Genomic DNA, 17,046 nt, shown 5'->3' with positions numbered 1-17,046 from the left:
GGAATCGCTGGCCTGGGCCGAACCTCCCTGGCCAAGTGGGGGGGTGGCCCCTACAGCGAGGTCACTGAGCTAGAGCCAGGAAGCAATGGGAGATGGGGGGCAGGGAGCTCAGCCCCACCCGGCTCCCTGCAGTGGGGCCCGAGCCAGACGCCGGTGCCTTTGATTTAGAGGGTGGTTAAGTGCCCGGGGCTGGGCCAAGCACCCGGCTCGTGCCAGCTCATGCTCTTAGTTTAATAAGGGACTCTCCCCCCCCCCCCCCCCCCCCCCCCCCCCCCCCGTTAACAGGCTGCGACAGCCCAGCCGAGGCTCCAGCCGCCAGCTGCCCTGAGTGCCGGAGGCCTCCCCTGGTCGGAGCCCAGCCAGGCCCAGGAGCCGGCCATCGCGGGCCTGGGGGACCAGTCTCCTCCCTGATCCCCGTGCCCACGGTGCGAACGTGGGGTCACCTGGGGAGCTGGCAGGAACCCTTCCCAGCCCCGCTGTGCTCAGTCCAGGGCCCAAAGCCCGGGGCATATTCCCCATCCCCTCCCCTCTCCCAGCAGAAACCAGCCTCTGCCCTGGCCTCTCCTGCCCAGCGTCCCTTCCCAGGGGGTCGGCTTCAACCCAGAACGCAACAAGAGGCTAAAGTCCATCTCGGCCTGGTCTCCTCCCCACCCTGCTCAGCTCGGTCCTGTGAGGTTGGTTGGCAGGAACCTTGGTGCTTTAGGTTGGTAGCGGGGGGGGGGGGGGGGGGGGGCTGGTGTGCCTGGGACTTAGAGGCTTGTGTGACAGGGGCTCACAGAAGCCCCCTTGGGGTTGTCCCTGGTCATGCCTCTGATGCCCCCTTCCTGCCATTGCCCCGTCCTGCTGGGCAGATCCTCTGCTCTCCTCCAGAGACGCAGCAGCGTCAGGGTAACTGCCCCCTGCACAGCAGCACAGTCGCTGAACCAGCTCAGCTCTGGCGGCTGTGTGGGCACCTGCACACCTGGTGGGATTGTGCAGCTCGGCTGGGTGCTCGGGGTGTTTGCCAGCGCTCACAGCCCAGGGGCTCAGCGTCTCGACGGGAAATCTGCCCTCGGGGGTTCCCGCAGGCCCCTGGGGAAAGCCAAAGAGCAAGGTCAGCGCATGGCTGGGAGCTGTGTCCAGTTATTAGTGTCTAGGTTTTTCCAGCCAACCCTCCCCCCCAGCCCCTCCCCGCGGCCTCTGATCCCTTCTCAGACTCAGAACTTCAGAGACATTTGCTGGCTGCCAGCTGTGCCCGGCAAAGGCTGCTCTGGCTCCTTGGCACACGCCTACCACCCCTTGGCAAAGCCCAGCTCCACCCTGCGTGTGGGGGCATCTCCGGGGGGGCGCCTGGGTGGGGCAAGGGGGCTCCACCCTGCGTGTGGGGGCATCTCCGGGGGAGCACGTGGGTGGGGCAAGGGGGCTCCACCCTGCGTGGGGGGCATCTCCGGGGGGGGCATGTGGGCGGGGTAAGGGGGCTCCACCCAGCGTGTGGGGGCATCCCCGGGGGGGGCACGTGGGCGGGGCAAGGGGGGCTCCACCCTGCGTGTGGGGGGGACATCTCCGGGGGGGCACGTGGGCGGGGCAAGGGGGGCTCCACCCTGCGTGTGGGGGGGACATCTCCGGGGGGGCACGTGGGCGGGGCAAGGGGGGCTCCACCCTGCGTGTGGGGGGGGCATCTCCGGGGGGGCACGTGGGCGGGGCAAGGGGGGCTCCACCCAGCGTGTGGGGGCATCTCCGGGGGGGGGCACGTGGGCGGAGCAAGGGGGCTCCACCCTGCGTGTGGGGGGGACATCTCCGGGGGGGCACGTGGGCGGGGCAAGGGGGGCTCCACCCTGCGTGTGGGGATATCTCCGGGGGGGGCACGTGGGCGGGGCAAGGGGGGCTCCACCCTGCGTGTGGGGGGGACATCTCCGGGGGGCACGTGGGCGGGGCAAGGGGGGCTCCACCCTGCGTGTGGGGGGGACATCTCCGGGGGGGCACGTGGGCGGGGCAAGGGGGGCTCCACCCTGCGTGTGGGGATATCTCCGGGGGGGGGGCACGTGGGCGGGGCAAGGGGGGCTCCACCCTGCGTGTGGGGGGGACATCTCCGGGGGGCACGTGGGCGGGGCAAGGGGGGCTCCACCCTGCGTGTGGGGGGGACATCTCCGGGGGGGCACGTGGGCGGGGCAAGGGGGCTCCACCCTGCGTGTGGGGATATCTCTGGGGGGGGGCACGTGGGCGGGGCAAGGGGGCTCCACCCTGCGTGTGGGGGTATCTCCGGGGGGCGCCTGGGTGGGACACTTTCTGTCCCTCTCCCCTGGCCAGCGGCGTCCCTCCGGCCCCTGCCCCATTTTGCAGCCAGCTCCCCCCATCCCGCGCTCGCTGCCGCAGACGCTCATGGCAGCCCGCAGCCCTGCCAGGGGATCCCGGCAGCCGCTCCGCCGGCCCAGCCTCCCCCCGGGCCCCATGGCTCCGTCCTGCGCGCCGCCCTAGCCCCGCCGGGCGCCCCGGCCGTGCCATGGAGCTGCTGCGGGCGCTCTGGCTGTGCGCGGGGGTGGCGGGCAGCCTCCTGCCGGCCCCCGGCCAGGGGCACCCGCAGCCCTGCCACGTCCTGGCCCGGGCCGGCCACGCGGTGCGCCTGGGCGCGCTGCTGCCCGCGGGGGGCGCGCAGAGCCGGGGGCGCAGCGCCCTGGCCAGGGCCGGCCGGGCCAGCCGCCTCCCCTACAACCTGAGCCTGGAGCTGCTGCCCGGGGCGCCCCGCGAGAGGGACCCGGGCTCGCTGGCTCGCTGGCTCTGCCAGGCGCTGGTGGGGCGCGGGGTGGCGGCCGTGCTGGCCTTCCCGCGGGCCCGGGAGGAGCTGCTGCTGCTGGGCTTCCTCGCCGCCAGCCTGGAGATCCCGGTCCTCAGCCTCTCGGAGCTGCAGCCGCCCGCGCCCGCCGGCACCCAGGTGAGGGGGCCGCGCAACAGGTGGGGGGCAGCAGCCCCTGGGCCGGGCCCTGCCCCCTTGCAAAGCGGAGTGGGGGGGGCAGCCCCCTGCTGGCTGGAAGGGGCTTGGGGGGGGGGAGCTGCAGCCCCTTCGACTCCCAGCCTGGAGTCTGGGACTTTTCGCTCCTCCGCCGCACGGGCCAGGCGGGTCTGCAGCCCCGGGGCGGGGCGGGGCCGGGCGGCAGCTGCGGGGGGAGGGGGGGGGTTGTTGGGACTGTTTGAAGGGGGGGCAAGGAGGGAGCAGCGGAGACCCCTGGCTGCAGATCCCGGCCCTGCCCCCGGAGCGGAAGGGCTGCGCGTGCTGGGGGGCTGGGGATGAAGAGTCGGGGGGGGGGGATTTCTCAGCTCCGTGCCCAGCCCAGCAGCTTGAAGGCGGCGCTCCTGGCTCCCGGGGGTCCCGGCGTCCTGCCCCAGCTCCGGCCTGGCTCCCGCGGGCTGGGAAGCGGCTCAGCCGCCCAAGAGCTCCGGGTGCTTTGCGCTTTACCCCCCGAGCTGCGGATGGGCCGGTGTCTAGTTCTGGGGCAGGGCTGTCGGGTTGGGCGGGAGGCGCCAGGTTCCAGCAGAGAGTCCCAGGGCTGGCTGAGACCTCAGGGGCCAGCGGGCCCAGCCCCCTGCCCGAGGCAGGACCGACCCGACCCTCCCAGTCGGGGCTTCTGGCCACGGGCCGGTTCCCGCAGCGTGAAGGGGGCATGTCCCGTCTGAGGCCCCTGGTTTAGGGTTTCAGGCCTGAAGGCCCCTTGGAATGGCCTGGCCTGACCTCGCATCGCAGGCCCCAGAGCCGCCCCCCGCCCCCCGTCAGACCCCAGAGCCGCCCCCCATCAGACCCCAGAGCCGCCCCCCACCCCCCATCAGACCCCAGAGCCGCCCCCCGCCCCCCATCAGACCCCAGAGCTCTGGCCGAGTTGCTCTCCCTCGTGTCCAGAGCCTCACGCCCCAGAGAACCCAGCGCTGGCACCGGGACCAGCCAGTGGCCCGGGGCGTGTCCTGCAGGGGAAGGCAAAGCCCCCTGGTTTTCTGCCAGCGCCAGTGTCTGGGGGGAAATTCCTTCCAGCCCCCACGTGGCAGCCAGGGGGACGCTGAGCCTGTGGGCGAGCCCCAGGGCCCGAGAGCTGGGAACACTTCCTGCTTCCCCAGTCTGGTCCCTCCCCTGGGGCACCGGCCGTGGCCACTGTCGGCAGCCAGGACGCCGGGCAAGATGGGCCTGTGGGCTGCTCTAGGTTCCTAATGCCTGGCTCCGCAGAGCCCTGGTCCTGAAATAGTTAATGATCCACATTGGCAGCTCTTCAGTAGTGGGCTGCTTGTGTGGCAGGGGGGTCGCTCCAGGGAGCGCGAGAGAGGTGGGGTTTGTGTGTCTGTGTGTCTGTGTCTGTCTGTGTCTATGTGTGTCTCTGTCTGTGTCTGTGTGTCTGTCTGTCTGTGTCTATGTGTGTCTATGTGTGTCTGTGTCTGTGTGTCTGTGTCTGTGTCTCTCTGTGTCTCTGTGTCTCTCTGTCTCTGTCTGTGTGTCTGTGTCTGTCTGTGTCTATGTCTGTCTGTCTGTGTGTCTGTCTGTCTGTCTGTCTGTGTGTGCGGTGCTGCTGCTCTGTGTCCCTGCCACATTTTTAGCCATTTCCATGCTACCCTCCCACCTTCCCTTTGGCAGCCTTCGGCTGGCTGCGGCGTTGCTTTCTGCTGTGACACAGCAGCCCGCTCCCCCCCAGAGGGGCTGCATCTCAGCGCCGGGTGGGCCACTCTGTGGGTGGAGCTCAGGGGTCCCCCTTGCAGAGCTTCCCTTTTGGCAAAGGCTCCCCAATGCCCAGCAAAGCGTGCGAGCCCCCCCCCCTCGTGTGACTGGGAGCAGAGCCAGAGCCCCTGAGGAGCTGTCTCCTCTTTGAGCGCTTGCCCCCCGAGCCCGCTCCTGGCCACTCGCCTCCCTGCCCATTTCCTCCGCCAACTGGCAGGCGTTGGATTTCGGGGGTCAGGGAGGCCAAAGCCCCCTCGTTCACCCAGCAGGGGCTTGGGCAAGGGGGGCTCCAAGAGGGAGCAGCATGGGGGGAGGCGCGGGCAGCTCCTGCCTTCACCCGGCTGTCCAGAGCCTGCTTGCTTGGGGCCCCGGGGGGGGCTTTCACACCCTCCCCCCACGTACGGGCCAGTTCCAAACCGGACACGGGTGACCCAAGCGGCTTGTGCTGTTTAGATTTAAAGGCCCGTAAAGCCAGCTGGCCAGAGCCCCGCAGAGATAAATGCCCCCCTCCCCCACCAAAGAGCCCATCAGCGCACCGGCCTCCTCTCCTCCCCGATTCCCCTGCCCACAGCAGCCCCCCTTCTGCAAACTGGGGCTACGGCTGAGCGGGGGGCAGGAAGGGCAAAGGCTCTCTGGTCAATTCAGCTGGGGAAGGGCGCAGGCAGTAGGGGGCGCTGTGCGGCGGGGGCGCGACTCTGCGGGGTCCCAGTGCAGCACGGGAGGGCGCTGGGCGTGTTCAGCCCCGTCCCCTCGGCCACTGAGCACCGCCGCCCTAACGGTGCCCTGTCACGCCGTCCCTGGGAGCTCGAGGGGAGGAAAGTGCAGCCCAAGGGCAGAGGAGGGGCAACGCCTTGAGGTGGACACTGAGGTTCTAAGCTGGGCCGGGCAATATACGGCCCACGGGCCGGGCAATATACGGCCCACGGGCCGGGCAATATACGGCCCACGGGCCGCATGTGGCCCTCCAAGCCTTTCAGTCTGGCCCGTGCCCGCCAGCCAGGACCCTGAGGCCGGGAGCAGCCCCGGCTGCTCTGAGCTCTGGGCTGCGGCAGGCAGGGAGTTGGGAGAGGGTCCCGTTGGGCTGCTGGCCGGGTACCACCTAGGTAAGTCCCTGCACTTGGCACCTCAGCCCCTCCCCAAGGTCACCACCCAAAGCCTCTCTACACCCCTCCCCCAGGCCAGAACCCTCTCCTCTGCCCATACCCGCCGGGACCCTGCACCCCAGCCCCCTGGCCTGGTCACACCTCCTCCCAAACTCCCTCTCACACCCCGCACCCTCTTCCCCACCCCAAGCTGCCCTCTGCATCCAACCTCCATCCACTACCCGGCAGCCCCTCCCTAGAACAGAGCGGCCCTTGACCACTCACCAAAATCTTGGCATGTCCCCCCCCCATCAAAAATAATTGCCCCCCCCTGTTCCAAGCTCTGCGGGGCTGGGCTGTCCCTACGAGATGTCCAGGTGCAGCACCTAGCGGGGCGCGATTTCAGCTGCCCCCCATAGCCCAGTAAGCGAGCGCCCCGCCCCGCCTCTCTGGGTTGCAGAATCCCTTCCACCTGCACATGGCCCGGGGGAGCCCCCTGGAGACCCTGGTGGACGTGCTGGCCAGTACCCTCCACGCCAGCGACTGGCATGAGGTCACCCTGGTGCTGTGCCACGCCTGGGACGTCTCCGGCTTCCTGGCCTTCTGGACCAGCCGCACCGACCTGGCCCTGAGGACCGTCCTGGACCTGAGCTACCTGGACGAGCCTGGCGCCAGCCGCTACCTCCGCCAGCACTCGGAGCAGCTCAGGGCGCTGGCCAGCCCGGTGCTGCTCTTCGGCTGCGGCGCCCGGCTCTCGCGGCTGGTGGTCAGGGCGGCCTCGGAGGCCGGGCTGGCGCCGCAGGACGTCCACTGGATGCTGGGGCACCCGCTGAGCGTGGACGAGCTGCCCACGGAGGGGCTGCCCGTGGGGCTGCTGGCGTACGGGGAGGTGCAGCGCCCCTCGCTGGAGCACTTCGTCCAGGACGCGGTGGAGCTGGTATCCCGAGCTGTCTCCAGCGCCGTGTACGTCCGGCCCGACCTGGCGCTGCCCCAGAGCCTGGGGAACTGCAACGACCAGCCTGTGGAGGGCTCCGAGTCCTCGGGCCGCTACCTCTCCAGGTAAGCGGGGACCCCACCCCAGGACTCCCGGGCCAGTGTCCCTGTCACCCACCCCCTGCCGGGCTATTGGCGTCTCTCTGAGCAGACGGACGTGCTGTCCGGGGGCTGGCGCTCACCGGGGCAGGAGAACTGGGTTCTGTCTCTGGCCTGAATGCTGACCTGCAGGGTGACCCCCCCGCAGCCCCGCCCTGTGCCTCAGTTTCTCTGGCCTGTGCTACACAGCAGCTTGGCCCCAGAGAGTTGTAATGGGCCATTTTGGCCTTAAAAAGTCTGTGACTCTAGGGCTGTCAGACGGGCTCACGATGAGGCACCTCAGAGCACTGGGCCGGGCCGCAGGAGACTTCCCGTCTATTCCTGGCTCTGCTGCTGACTGGCCGGGTGACCTTGGGCATGTCACCGCCCCGCCATGTGCCTCAGTTTCCCCCTCTGTACGAAGGGGATCGCAGTACTGCCCTCCGCCCTAAAGTGCTTTGTGATCGCTGGGAAAGAAGCAGTTGCTGTCGTAACTGAGAGAGGCTGTTCTCAGTAGTGAGATGGCAGAACAAGGAGCAATGGGCTCAAGTTGCGGTGGGAGAGGTCCAGGTTGGATATTAGGAAAAACTATTTCACTAGGAGGGCGGGGAAGCCCTGGGATGGGTTCCCTGGGGAGGGGGTGGAGTCTCCATCCCTAGAGGTGTTTAAGTCTCGGCTTGACAAAGCCCTGGCTGGGTTGATTTAGTTGGGATTGGTCCTGCCTAGAGCAGGGGCTGGACTTGATGACTTTCTGAGGTCTCTTCCAGTTCTATGGTTCTATGCAAATTCCTTGCCCTCCTCTGCTACGGCACTAATTAACAAAGTGACCCCTCTGTCAGGGGGTGGGGGAAGGGAATTTTATTGTCATACAAATGGGGAAACGGAGGCACCAACAATCACTTGCCCAAGGTCAATACAGCAAAGCAGCAGCAAAGCTGGAATTAGGACCCAGGTCTCCTGACTCGGTCCTGTGCTCTGAGCACTAGGTCATGCTGCCTCTTGGAAGATCAGCCCATCTGGTCAGGCTCTGACCATTTCAGCAAGAGTCTGGGGCCGTGCAGACGCGCTCTGGGAAGAGAGACGATGTCGCTTTAAATCTCTGGGTAACGCCACCAGGAAGCTGCTGTTACCGAGATAAGACTCTGCTAAGAGGAGGCAGCTGGCCAGCTCCGGCCGGGTCCCTTCCTGACCCTCCCAGCACTCGGCCCTGGAGCATGACACTGGATTCCTATTACCAGCCTCACTAATGGGCCAGCTGCTTTAGATGTAGACACGTCCCCCCCGCCACACCCAGCGGTCCTGCCGGGTCGCATGTCCGGTCTGACATGCAAAGTAACGCGTGGGCAGGCGTGCACCAGCACACGCCTCTGCAGCGCTGCTCCCTGTACACGCAGGGCCTGGGTGTCCCCACCTGCCAGCCTGGGAGTCACTGGCCCTTGTATCCAGGTCACAGACACTGCCACAGGGTTCCCAGACCTGCCCTGCACTCTCTAAAACCTTCAGTTCGGGGCCTCCCCAAGCAAACCTCTGCTCCGGGGAACCGGTCGACCGAAGCAAACTCCTCGATTTGGCGAGTGGAACCAGAGCGGGGCAGGCCTCTTTGGGGTTCTGGGAGCTGCCTCTTTGGGGTTCTGGAGAGCAGGGGGCTTTTAGCCTGGGGGTCGTGACCCACCTGCCCACCCCTGGTGGTTCTCTGGGCGGGGGCAGCTCCTGGTGGGAGCCCAGCTGATGGAGATCGGGGCAGAAAAGGGCGAGAAGCCCCGTGTTTCCCTGAGCCCCTCGGGTCTCCGAAATCTCGCCAATTTCACCTCCGTCCAATGCCCCGCCTGTCCTGGCCGCATGGCGGCTCGATCAGCTCCCCTGCTCCTGTCCCGCGCGACTCCCTGTCTCCGTCTCCCTCTGTGCTCGGCTCCCCGCCCCGGGGACGTCCGGGGCTCATGCTTCCTCCCCCCGGCAGGTTCCTGGCCAACACGTCGTTCCAGGGGCGGACGGGGCGGGTGTGGGTGCAGAACACCTCGCTGGTGCACACCGAGCGCCACTACCGGATCTGGAGCCTGCTGCGCGACTCGCTGGGGGAGCCCAGCTGGGTGACGGTGGGCAGCTGGCGGGACGGCCGGCTGGCGGTGGAGGAGGGCTTCTGGCAGAGCAAGCGGCAGCCCAAGAGCCCGGGCGACGGGGGCGGCTTGGCGCGGGCGAAGCTGCGGGTGGTGACGCTGGTGGAGCACCCGTTTGTCTTCACGCGGGAGGCGGACGAGGACGGGAGCTGCCCGGCCGGGCAGCTGTGCCTGGACCCGCACACCAACGACTCGGCCGTGCTGGACGCCCTCTTCGAGGCGCTGGGCGCCGGGAACGGCTCGGTGCCGCGGGCGCACAGGAAGTGCTGCTACGGCTACTGCATCGACCTGCTGGAGAAGCTGGCCGAGGACCTGCCCTTCGACTTCGACCTCTACATCGTCGGCGACGGCAAGTACGGGGCCTGGAAGAACGGGCAGTGGACGGGGCTGGTGGGGGACCTGCTGAGCGGCACGGCACACATGGCCGTCACCTCCTTCAGCATCAACTCGGCCAGGAGCAAAGTCATCGACTTCACCAGCCCCTTCTTCTCCACCAGCCTGGGCATCCTCGTGCGGACCAAGGACACGGCCTCGCCCATCGGCGCCTTCATGTGGCCCCTGCACTGGACCATGTGGGTGGGCATCTTCGTGGCCCTGCACCTGACGGCGCTCTTCCTGACCCTCTACGAGTGGAAGAGCCCCTACGGCATGACCCCGCACGGGCGCAACCGCATGAAGATCTTCTCCTACTCCTCCGCCCTCAACCTGTGCTACGCCATCCTCTTCGGGCGCACCGTCTCCAGCAAGACGCCCAAGTGCTGCACCGGCCGCTTCCTCATGAACCTCTGGGCCATCTTCTGCCTCCTGGTCCTCTCCAGCTACACGGCCAACCTGGCCGCCGTCATGGTGGGGGAGAAGACCTTCGAGGAGCTCTCGGGGATCCACGACCCCAAGGTGGGAGGCCTGTGGCGCTGCCTCGGAGGCGGGAGGGATCCGGGGAGGGGGGGCAGGTGCCGGCCTCTCCTCCCCACGCTGGTCCCCTTGCCCGCTGCATCCCAGTTGCCTGTGGCCCCTACCAGTCACTGCCCGCTCCCGACAGCATCATTAGCGCCAGGCCTTTCGAATCTCCGCCACGTGGGCCCTGTCGAGCCCCCCCCCGCCCGTTTTCCCAGCTGGCTGCTCCTGAGCGCGGAAGGGGGAGGGTGTAAAATGGAGCGGAGTCCTCAAGGGCATCTCTGGGCTCCGGTCCGCTTGCAGTCTGAACCCCCAGGGTCCTTTCCCCGTCAGCCGGGGGGGCCTGGCCAGATTCCAGTCGGGGGGGCGTCTGCCTCTCCCCGGCCGTTCCCCACTGGGGCCTGTCCTGCACTGCCGCCACTGGCTGCGCGCGAGCTCCACCCCAGAGGTGGCTGCATCCCGGCAGTGGTCGTGTGGGCAAGGGGGGGAGGGGCAAACCCCCTTGCACTTGCTCAGCCTTCTGAACTGCGTTGGCCTGGCTGGCTGCTTGGTCCGTCCCCCCCATGTCTGGCCTGGCCGTCCCTCTGTCCAGGCAGCCCGTGGTGCTGCCACATGGCTCCCGGAGCGCCAGGGCAGCCACCGGCCTCTCGCCTTGTGTGCGTGGCGCTAAGGGAGGAGACACGGACACCTGAGCCCTGGTGCCATGGGGGGGGGCTGGTGCTCGCCGGGCGGTGCCGGGGAGGGGCGCTGAATGGCACGTGGGGCTCGCGGCTCTGATCCCCGGGCCCCCCGCCCTGCGGAGGCGTTTGCAAGCCGCACGCTCGGTCCTCTCTGCAGCTGCACCACCCCTCGCAGGGCTTCCGCTTCGGCACGGTGTGGGAGAGCAGCGCCGAGGAGTACATCAAGAAGAGCTTCCCCGAAATGCACGAGTACATGCGGCGTCACAGCGTCCCCACCACGCCCGCCGGGGTCACCATGCTCAAGTAGGTGGGGGGCTGGGGCAGAGGCTGGTGCAGAAGGGAGCTCGGGGGAGGGGACTGAGGTGTGGGGGGCGGGGTCTGTAAGGGGGGGTCGTGAGCTGGGGCAGGGGCCGAGGGGCCCGGGTGCAGGGCCTGGTGTGTGTTGTGACCTAAGGGGGGGGGTGTAGAGGGCTCCGGGGGTGACCTAGGGCAGAGAGACGGGGAGGGGCTGGGGTGCCCGAGGCCTCTGGGCAGGAGGCGCTTACCCAGCCAGAGCCCTGCGGGACCCCGAGGCAGCACCAGGCTGCTCCCTGTGCCTGTCTGGCTGGGAGGTGGGGAGGCTCCCCATGCTGCCCCCCCCAGCCCAATCTCTCCCCCCCCCCCCGGCACCTGGAGCGGGGAGCAAAAGGGGCAGCCAGCTGCTTGCAGCGCCGGGGGGCTGCTCTGTGCCCGAGGGTCCCGGCGGGGCGGCCTGAGGCCGGATCTTGCCCACCCTTGTCCTAGCGCCGCAGAGATGAGCGGCCGCTTCTGTAAAGGCAAAGAGTGAAGTTGTGGGCGACCTGCCCTCAGTGCCTTGCCCCAGGCCCCTCGGCGCCCCCTGCTGGGAGAGACGCACTGCCCCAGGCCCCGCAGCGCCCCCTGCTGGGAGAGACGCACTGCCCCAGGCCCCGCAGCGCCCCCTGCTGGGAGAGGCGCACTGCCCCAGGCCCTGCAGCGCCCCCTGCTGGGAGAGACGCACTGCCCCAGGCCCCACGGCGCCCCCTGCTGGGAGAGACGCACTGCCCCAGGCCCCGCGGCGCCCCCTGCTGGGAGAGACGCACTGCCCCAGGCCCCGCAGCGCCCCCTGCTGGGAGAGACGCACTGCCCCAGGCCCCGCAGCGCCTCCCGCTGGGAGAGGCGCACTGCCCCAGGCCCCGCAGCGCCCCCTGCTGGGAGAGACGCACTGCCCCAGGCCCCGCAGCGCCTCCCGCTGGGAGAGGCGCACTGCCCCAGGCCCCGCGGCGCCCCCTGCTGGGAGAGACGCACTGCCCCAGGCCCCGCGGCGCCCCCTGCTGGGAGAGATGCACTGCCCCAGGCCCCGCGGCGCCCCCTGCTGGGAGAGGCACCTTGCCTCAAGCCCCGCAGCGCCCCCTGCTGGGAGAGACGCACTGCCCCAGGCCCCACGGCGCCCCCTGCTGGGAGAGACGCACTGCCTCAGGCCCCGCGGCGCCCCCTGCTGGGAGAGGCACCTTGCTTCAAGCCCCGCGGCGCCCCCTGCTGGGAGAGACGCACTGCCCCAGGCCCCGTGGCGCCCCCTGCTGGGAGAGATGCACTGCCCCAGGCCCCGCGGCACCCCCTGCTGGGAGAGGCACCTTGCCTCAGGCCCCGCGGCGCCCCCTGCTGGGAGAGATGCACTGCCCCAGGCCCCGCGGCGCCCCCTGCTGGGAGAGGTACCTTGCCTCAGGCCCCTGCAGCGCCCCCTGCTGGGAGAGATGCAGCGCCCCCTGCTGGGCGAGATGCACTGCCCCAGGCCCCGCGGCGCCCCCTGCTGGGAGAGATGCACTGCCCCAGGCCCCGCGGCGCCCCCTGCTGGGAGAGGCACCTTGCCTCAAGCCCCGCAGCGCCCCCTGCTGGGAGAGACGCACTACCCCAGGCCCCACGGCGCCCCCTGCTGGGAGAGACGCACTGCCCCAGGCCCCGCGGCGCCCCCTGCTGGGAGAGGTACCTTGCCTCAGGCCCCTGCAGCGCCCCCTGCTGGGAGAGACGCACTGCCCCAGGCCCCGCGGCGCCCCCTGCTGGGAGAGACGCACTGCCCCAAGCCCCGCAGCGCCCCCTGCTGGGAGAGACGCACTGCCCCAGGCGCCCCCTGCTGGGAGAGACGCACTGCCCCAGGCCCCACAGCGCCCCCTGCTGGGAGAGACGCACTGCCCCAGGCCCCGCGGCGCCCCCTGCTGGGAGAGGCACCTTGCCTCAGGCCCCGCGGCGCCCCCTGCTGGGAGAGACGCACTGCCCCAGGCCCCGCGGCGCCCCCTGCTGGGAGAGGCACCTTGCCTCAGGCCCCGCGGCGCCCCCTGCTGGGAGAGATGCACTGCCCCAGGCCCCGCGGCGCCCCCTGCTGGGAGAGACGCACTGCCCCAGGCCCCACGGCGCCCCCTGCTGGGAGAGATGCACTGCCCCAGGCCCCACGGCGCCCCCTGCTGGGAGAGATGCACTGCCCCACGGCGCCCCCTGCTGGGAGAGGTACCTTGCCTCAGGCCCCGCGGCGCCCCCTGCTGGGAGAGACGCACTGCCCCAGGCCCCACGGCGCCCCCTGCTGGGAGAGATGCACTGCCCCAGGCCCCGCGGCGCCCCCTGCTGGGAGAGGCACCTTGCCTCAAGCCCCGCAGCGCCCCCTGCTGGGAGAGACGCATTGCCCCAGGCCCCACGGCGCCCCCTGCTGGGAGAGACGCACTGCCTCAGGCCCCGCAGCACCCCCTGCTGGGAGAGACGCACTGCCCCAGGCCCCGCGGCGCCCCCTGCTGGGAGAGACGCACTGCCCCAGGCCCCGCGGCGCCCCCTGCTGGGAGAGGCACCTTGCCTCAGGCCCCTGCAGCGCCCCCTGCTGGGAGAGACGCACTGCCTCAGGCCCCGCGGCGCCCCCTGCTGGGAGAGACGCACTGCCCCAGGCCCCGCGGCGCCCCCTGCTGGGAGAGAAGCACTGCCCCAGGCCCCACGGCGCCCCCTGATGAGAGAGACGCACTGCCCCAGGCCCCGCGGCGCCCCCTGCTGGGAGAGACGCACTGCCCCAGGCCCCGCGGCGCCCCCTGCTGGGAGAGACGCACTGCCCCAGGCCCCGTGGCGCCCCCCCTGCTGGGAGAGACGCACTACCCCAGGCCCCGCGGCGCCCCCTGCTAGGAGAGACACACTGCCTCAGGCCCCGTGGCGCCCCCCCTGCTGGGAGAGGTACCTTGCCTCAGGCCCCGCAGCGCCCCCTGCTGAGAGAGACGCACTGCCTCAGGCCCCGCAGCGCCCCCTGCTGGGAGAGGCACCTTGCCTCAGGCCCCGCAGCGCCCCCTGCTGGGAGAGACGCACTGCTCCAGGCCCCGCGGCGCCCCCTGCTGGGAGAGGCACCTTGCCTCAGGCCCCTGCAGCGCCCCCTGCTGGGAGAGGCACCTTGCCTCAGGCCCCTGCAGCGCCCCCTGCTGGGAGAGACGCACTGCCCCAGGCCCCGCGGCGCCCCCTGCTGGGAGAGGCACCTTGCCTCAAGCCCCGCAGCGCCCCCCTGCTGGGAGAGACGCACTGCTCCAGGCCCCGCGGCGCCCCCTGCTGGGAGAGACGCACTGCCTCAGGCCCCGCAGCGCCCCCTGCTGGGAGAGGCACCTTGCCTCAGGCCCCTGCAGCGCCCCCTGCTGGGAGAGACGCACTGCTCCAGGCCCCGCGGCGCCCCCTGCTGGGAGAGGCACCTTGCCTCAGGCCCCTGCAGCGCCCCCTGCTGGGAGAGACGCACTGCCCCAGGCCCCGCAGCGCCCCCTGCTGGGAGAGACGCACTGCCCCAGGCCCCGCGGCGCCCCCTGCTGGGAGAGGTACCTTGCCTCAGGCCCCACAGCGCCCCCTGCTGGGAGAGGCTGTGCTGCAGGAGGCCAGCACGTCCCCAACAGCCTGCCCACCGCCACTAGCCTTGCTTGTAATTGGTGGGTGCCGGGGAAGGCGAATCCAGCCCCTCAGCCTCTCCCCTCTGCTCCCTTGGCCAGGACCGAGCCCCCCAAACTCAACGCCTTTATCATGGACAAATCCCTGCTGGAGTACGAGGTCACCATCGACTCGGACTGCAAGCTGCTCACGGTGGGGAAGCCGTTTGCGATCGAAGGTGAGCCGCAGCCGGGGGCCGGTTCCCGTGGCCTCCTGCCCAAGGTCTGAGCGCACGGGCCCGCCCAAGGCGAAGGGGGCACTGGGCGCGTGGGACGGCAGCTTTAGTGCCCGGTGGCTCCGCGGTCTCCAGGCGCCCGTGGCCCTGCACTAGCTCCCCGCGGGGCAGCCTCCAGAGCAAGAGTCCTTGAGCCATCGCTGCGCAGAGGAACCCCGGGGCGTGGCAGCCCCGCACCGAGCCCAGCGGATGTCGGGCGTCCTTCCTGACCCCCCACGGGCCGCTAGCCAGCGCCCTGGAGCATGAGGGTGCCACGTGCACCGTGGCCTTGGGTTGGCCGAGAGTGAGCAAAGCCTCCCGCTTTCCCTCGTGGCTCCCCCCCCGCCTCCTCCAATCTCCTCCAGCGCAGCCGGGCGACTGGCTCCTCGTGAGCGCGGCTGCCGCGCCGGAGCCAGGGGGAGGCAGACGAAGGCGCCGCGCTCTCGCCTGCCCGGCTGCGGCGGGGCAGGGCCCCGGGGAACAAGGCAGCCCCGTCGGCAGGGGAGGAGCCATGGTCCCTGCCAGGCCAGGCGAGCCGCTGGACGCCACAGGGCTGCCCTGCCTCTGCTGAGGGCCCATGAGGGCTCCTGGGTGCCACGGCCTCTGGCGGAGCCGCTCCTGGGGTGCCCGGGGGGGTAGGTCAATGGGGTGCAAGCTCTTTGAGGAGACCAGCCGGGTTCGGAGCCCGGCTCTTGTGGCCTTGCCTCCGTCTTGGGAGGGGAGACCAGCCCCTCCCGCGGCTCAGCCGTGATGGGGGCTGGAGGGGCAGCACCCCAGGGCTGGTGTTAATTGGGTTCTAGCGCCTGGCGCGAGCTGAGCTTTACCCCTCAAGCGCAATGGGGGGCGGGGCCCCGACCTGCCCACAGTCCCAGGGGCCTGGGAACAGAGCCCGGGTCTACTGGCTCCCCACCCGCCGCTTCTGTCCCCCCCCCCAGGCTACGGCATCGGCCTGCCCCAGAACTCGCCCCTCACCTCCAACCTCTCCGAGTTCATCAGCCGCTACAAGTCCGCCGGCTTCATGGACCTGCTGCATGACAAGTGGTAGAAGATGGTGCCCTGCGGCAAGCGCGTCTTCGCCGTCACCGAGGTGAGGGCGCCGGGCGGGGGGGGGGGGGCTGCCCCAGAGCCTGCCCCACCCCTGGCTAATCCCATCCCCCCTCCAGACGCTGCAGATGGGCATCTACCACTTCTCCGGGCTCTTCGTGCTGCTCTGCATCGGGCTCTGCGGCTCCCTGCTCACCTCCCTGGGGGAGCACGTCTTCTACCACCTGCTCCTGCCCCGCATCCGGCGGAAGAAGAAATTCAACTACTGGCTGCACACCAGCCAGGTGAGAGCAGCCCCCCCCCCCCCGGGCTTTGGATTGATGCTGCCTGGGTAGCGCCTGCCTTCCCCTCCCTCCCCGGGGGCGTAACGGTCAGCGCCAGCCGAGCCCCCTCGCCCGGGGCAGCGGTGCTGGGCTGAGGATTTCTTGCTAGTCATTCTGCCCCCCTGCCCCTTGCTTCTCTCCGGCATCGCCTGCGTGGGACACAGCACAGCCCCCTGCAACGCAGGGCCCAGCCCGTACACCATTACCCCTGCCCCCTCTGCCGCCACCCAGCTCTGGCTTCCACTGACTCCCGTCTGTGGGCGCCCTAGGGACGATGCCCCGCCGAGAAGGCCTGGCCCCGGCCCCGTGTCTGATCCCTCTCCTCCGCTGTGCTCCACAGAAAATCCACCGGGCGCTGAACGTGGGCTGCGAGGAGCAGAAAACCCGCAAGCTGCGACTAGAGAGAAGGTAGCGAGCCCGGCCAAGCCCGCTTCCTCTGCGGCTTCCAGGGGGCCGCTTGCACCCCGGCTCTAGTGCCCCAGGTGGCCGCCGCGGCCCAAGCACCTGGCCCCTCGGGGAGGGCGCAGAGCTGGCCGGGCCGGTGGCCTCTGCCCCGCCGGCTCTCCTCACCCTCCGCCCGCTTCACTCCCAAGGTGCAATATCCAGAGGAGCCAGGAGGCCCCCGGCCCAGACGCCCACCAGCCCGCCTGGAACAACCTCAGGAAAGCCGCCCGGCGCGTGCATTTCAGCACAGAGGCAGCGCCCTGCGCAAACGGCAAGGGGCCCCCCCTAGAGACCCACGAGCACGAGCTCCGGGAGCTGGAGGGCCGGATCCAGGCCATCAGGGACCAGCTGAGAGCAGCCCTGGTGCGCAAGAGTGAGCTGGTGGCAGCCCTGGGCCCCCCCAAGAACAGCCGCCTGCTGCCCCTTAAGCCCGTGGCCGAGAAGAACGAGGGCAGGTAACGGGACGTGGGCGCCTCTGGAAAACCGGCTGCTGTTCCCCTTCGCGTCTCACCTCCACTCAGGGGCTGTCACTGGAGCACGGAGACCGGCCCCAACTCACTCACCACGTCCTTTTAAATTAATTC

General features: G+C 70.1%; 1 protein-coding gene across 2 annotated transcripts; it reads left to right on the top strand.

Moving 5' to 3' along the window:
• The first annotated feature begins 2,135 nt into the window (after nucleotides 1–2,135).
• On the top strand, nucleotides 2,136–15,955 carry GRIN3B (glutamate ionotropic receptor NMDA type subunit 3B). 2 transcript variants are annotated; one of them, XM_075902632.2, is made up of 7 exons: nucleotides 2,136–2,908; nucleotides 6,212–6,810; nucleotides 8,780–9,830; nucleotides 10,686–10,813; nucleotides 14,500–14,615; nucleotides 15,587–15,738; nucleotides 15,815–15,955. In XM_075902632.2, exons 1-6 carry the CDS (start codon nucleotides 2,480–2,482, stop codon nucleotides 15,694–15,696), a joined length of 2,433 nt encoding a protein of 810 aa, XP_075758747.2. In that variant the 5' UTR covers nucleotides 2,136–2,479; the 3' UTR covers nucleotides 15,697–15,738; nucleotides 15,815–15,955. The 2 variants fall into 2 exon arrangements, with proteins under 2 accessions (XP_075758747.2, XP_075758748.2); XM_075902633.2 differs by having other exon boundaries at nucleotides 2,137–2,908; nucleotides 10,668–10,813.
• Nucleotides 15,956–17,046: the final 1,091 nt, after the last annotated feature.

This window comes from Pelodiscus sinensis, chromosome 32 (genome assembly GCF_052426305.1).
Source record: "Pelodiscus sinensis isolate ZL-2025 chromosome 32, ASM5242630v1, whole genome shotgun sequence".
NCBI classification, from domain to species: domain Eukaryota; kingdom Metazoa; phylum Chordata; order Testudines; family Trionychidae; genus Pelodiscus; species Pelodiscus sinensis.
The sequence above is the reverse complement of the archived record's forward strand: the minus strand, read 5'-3'. Positions and strand labels throughout refer to the sequence as shown.

Excerpts from the sequence above, each read along its gene's own strand:
- GRIN3B (XM_075902633.2), top strand. The coding sequence starts at position 2,480 with ATGGAGCTGCTGCGGGCGCTCTGGCTGTGCGCGGGGGTGGCGGGCAGC. Across the intron at positions 2,909-6,211 it reads CCGCGCCCGCCGGCACCCAG|AATCCCTTCCACCTGCACAT; the intron begins GTGAGGGGGCCG and ends TCTGGGTTGCAG. Across the intron at positions 6,811-8,779 it reads TCGGGCCGCTACCTCTCCAG|GTTCCTGGCCAACACGTCGT; the intron begins GTAAGCGGGGAC and ends TCCCCCCGGCAG.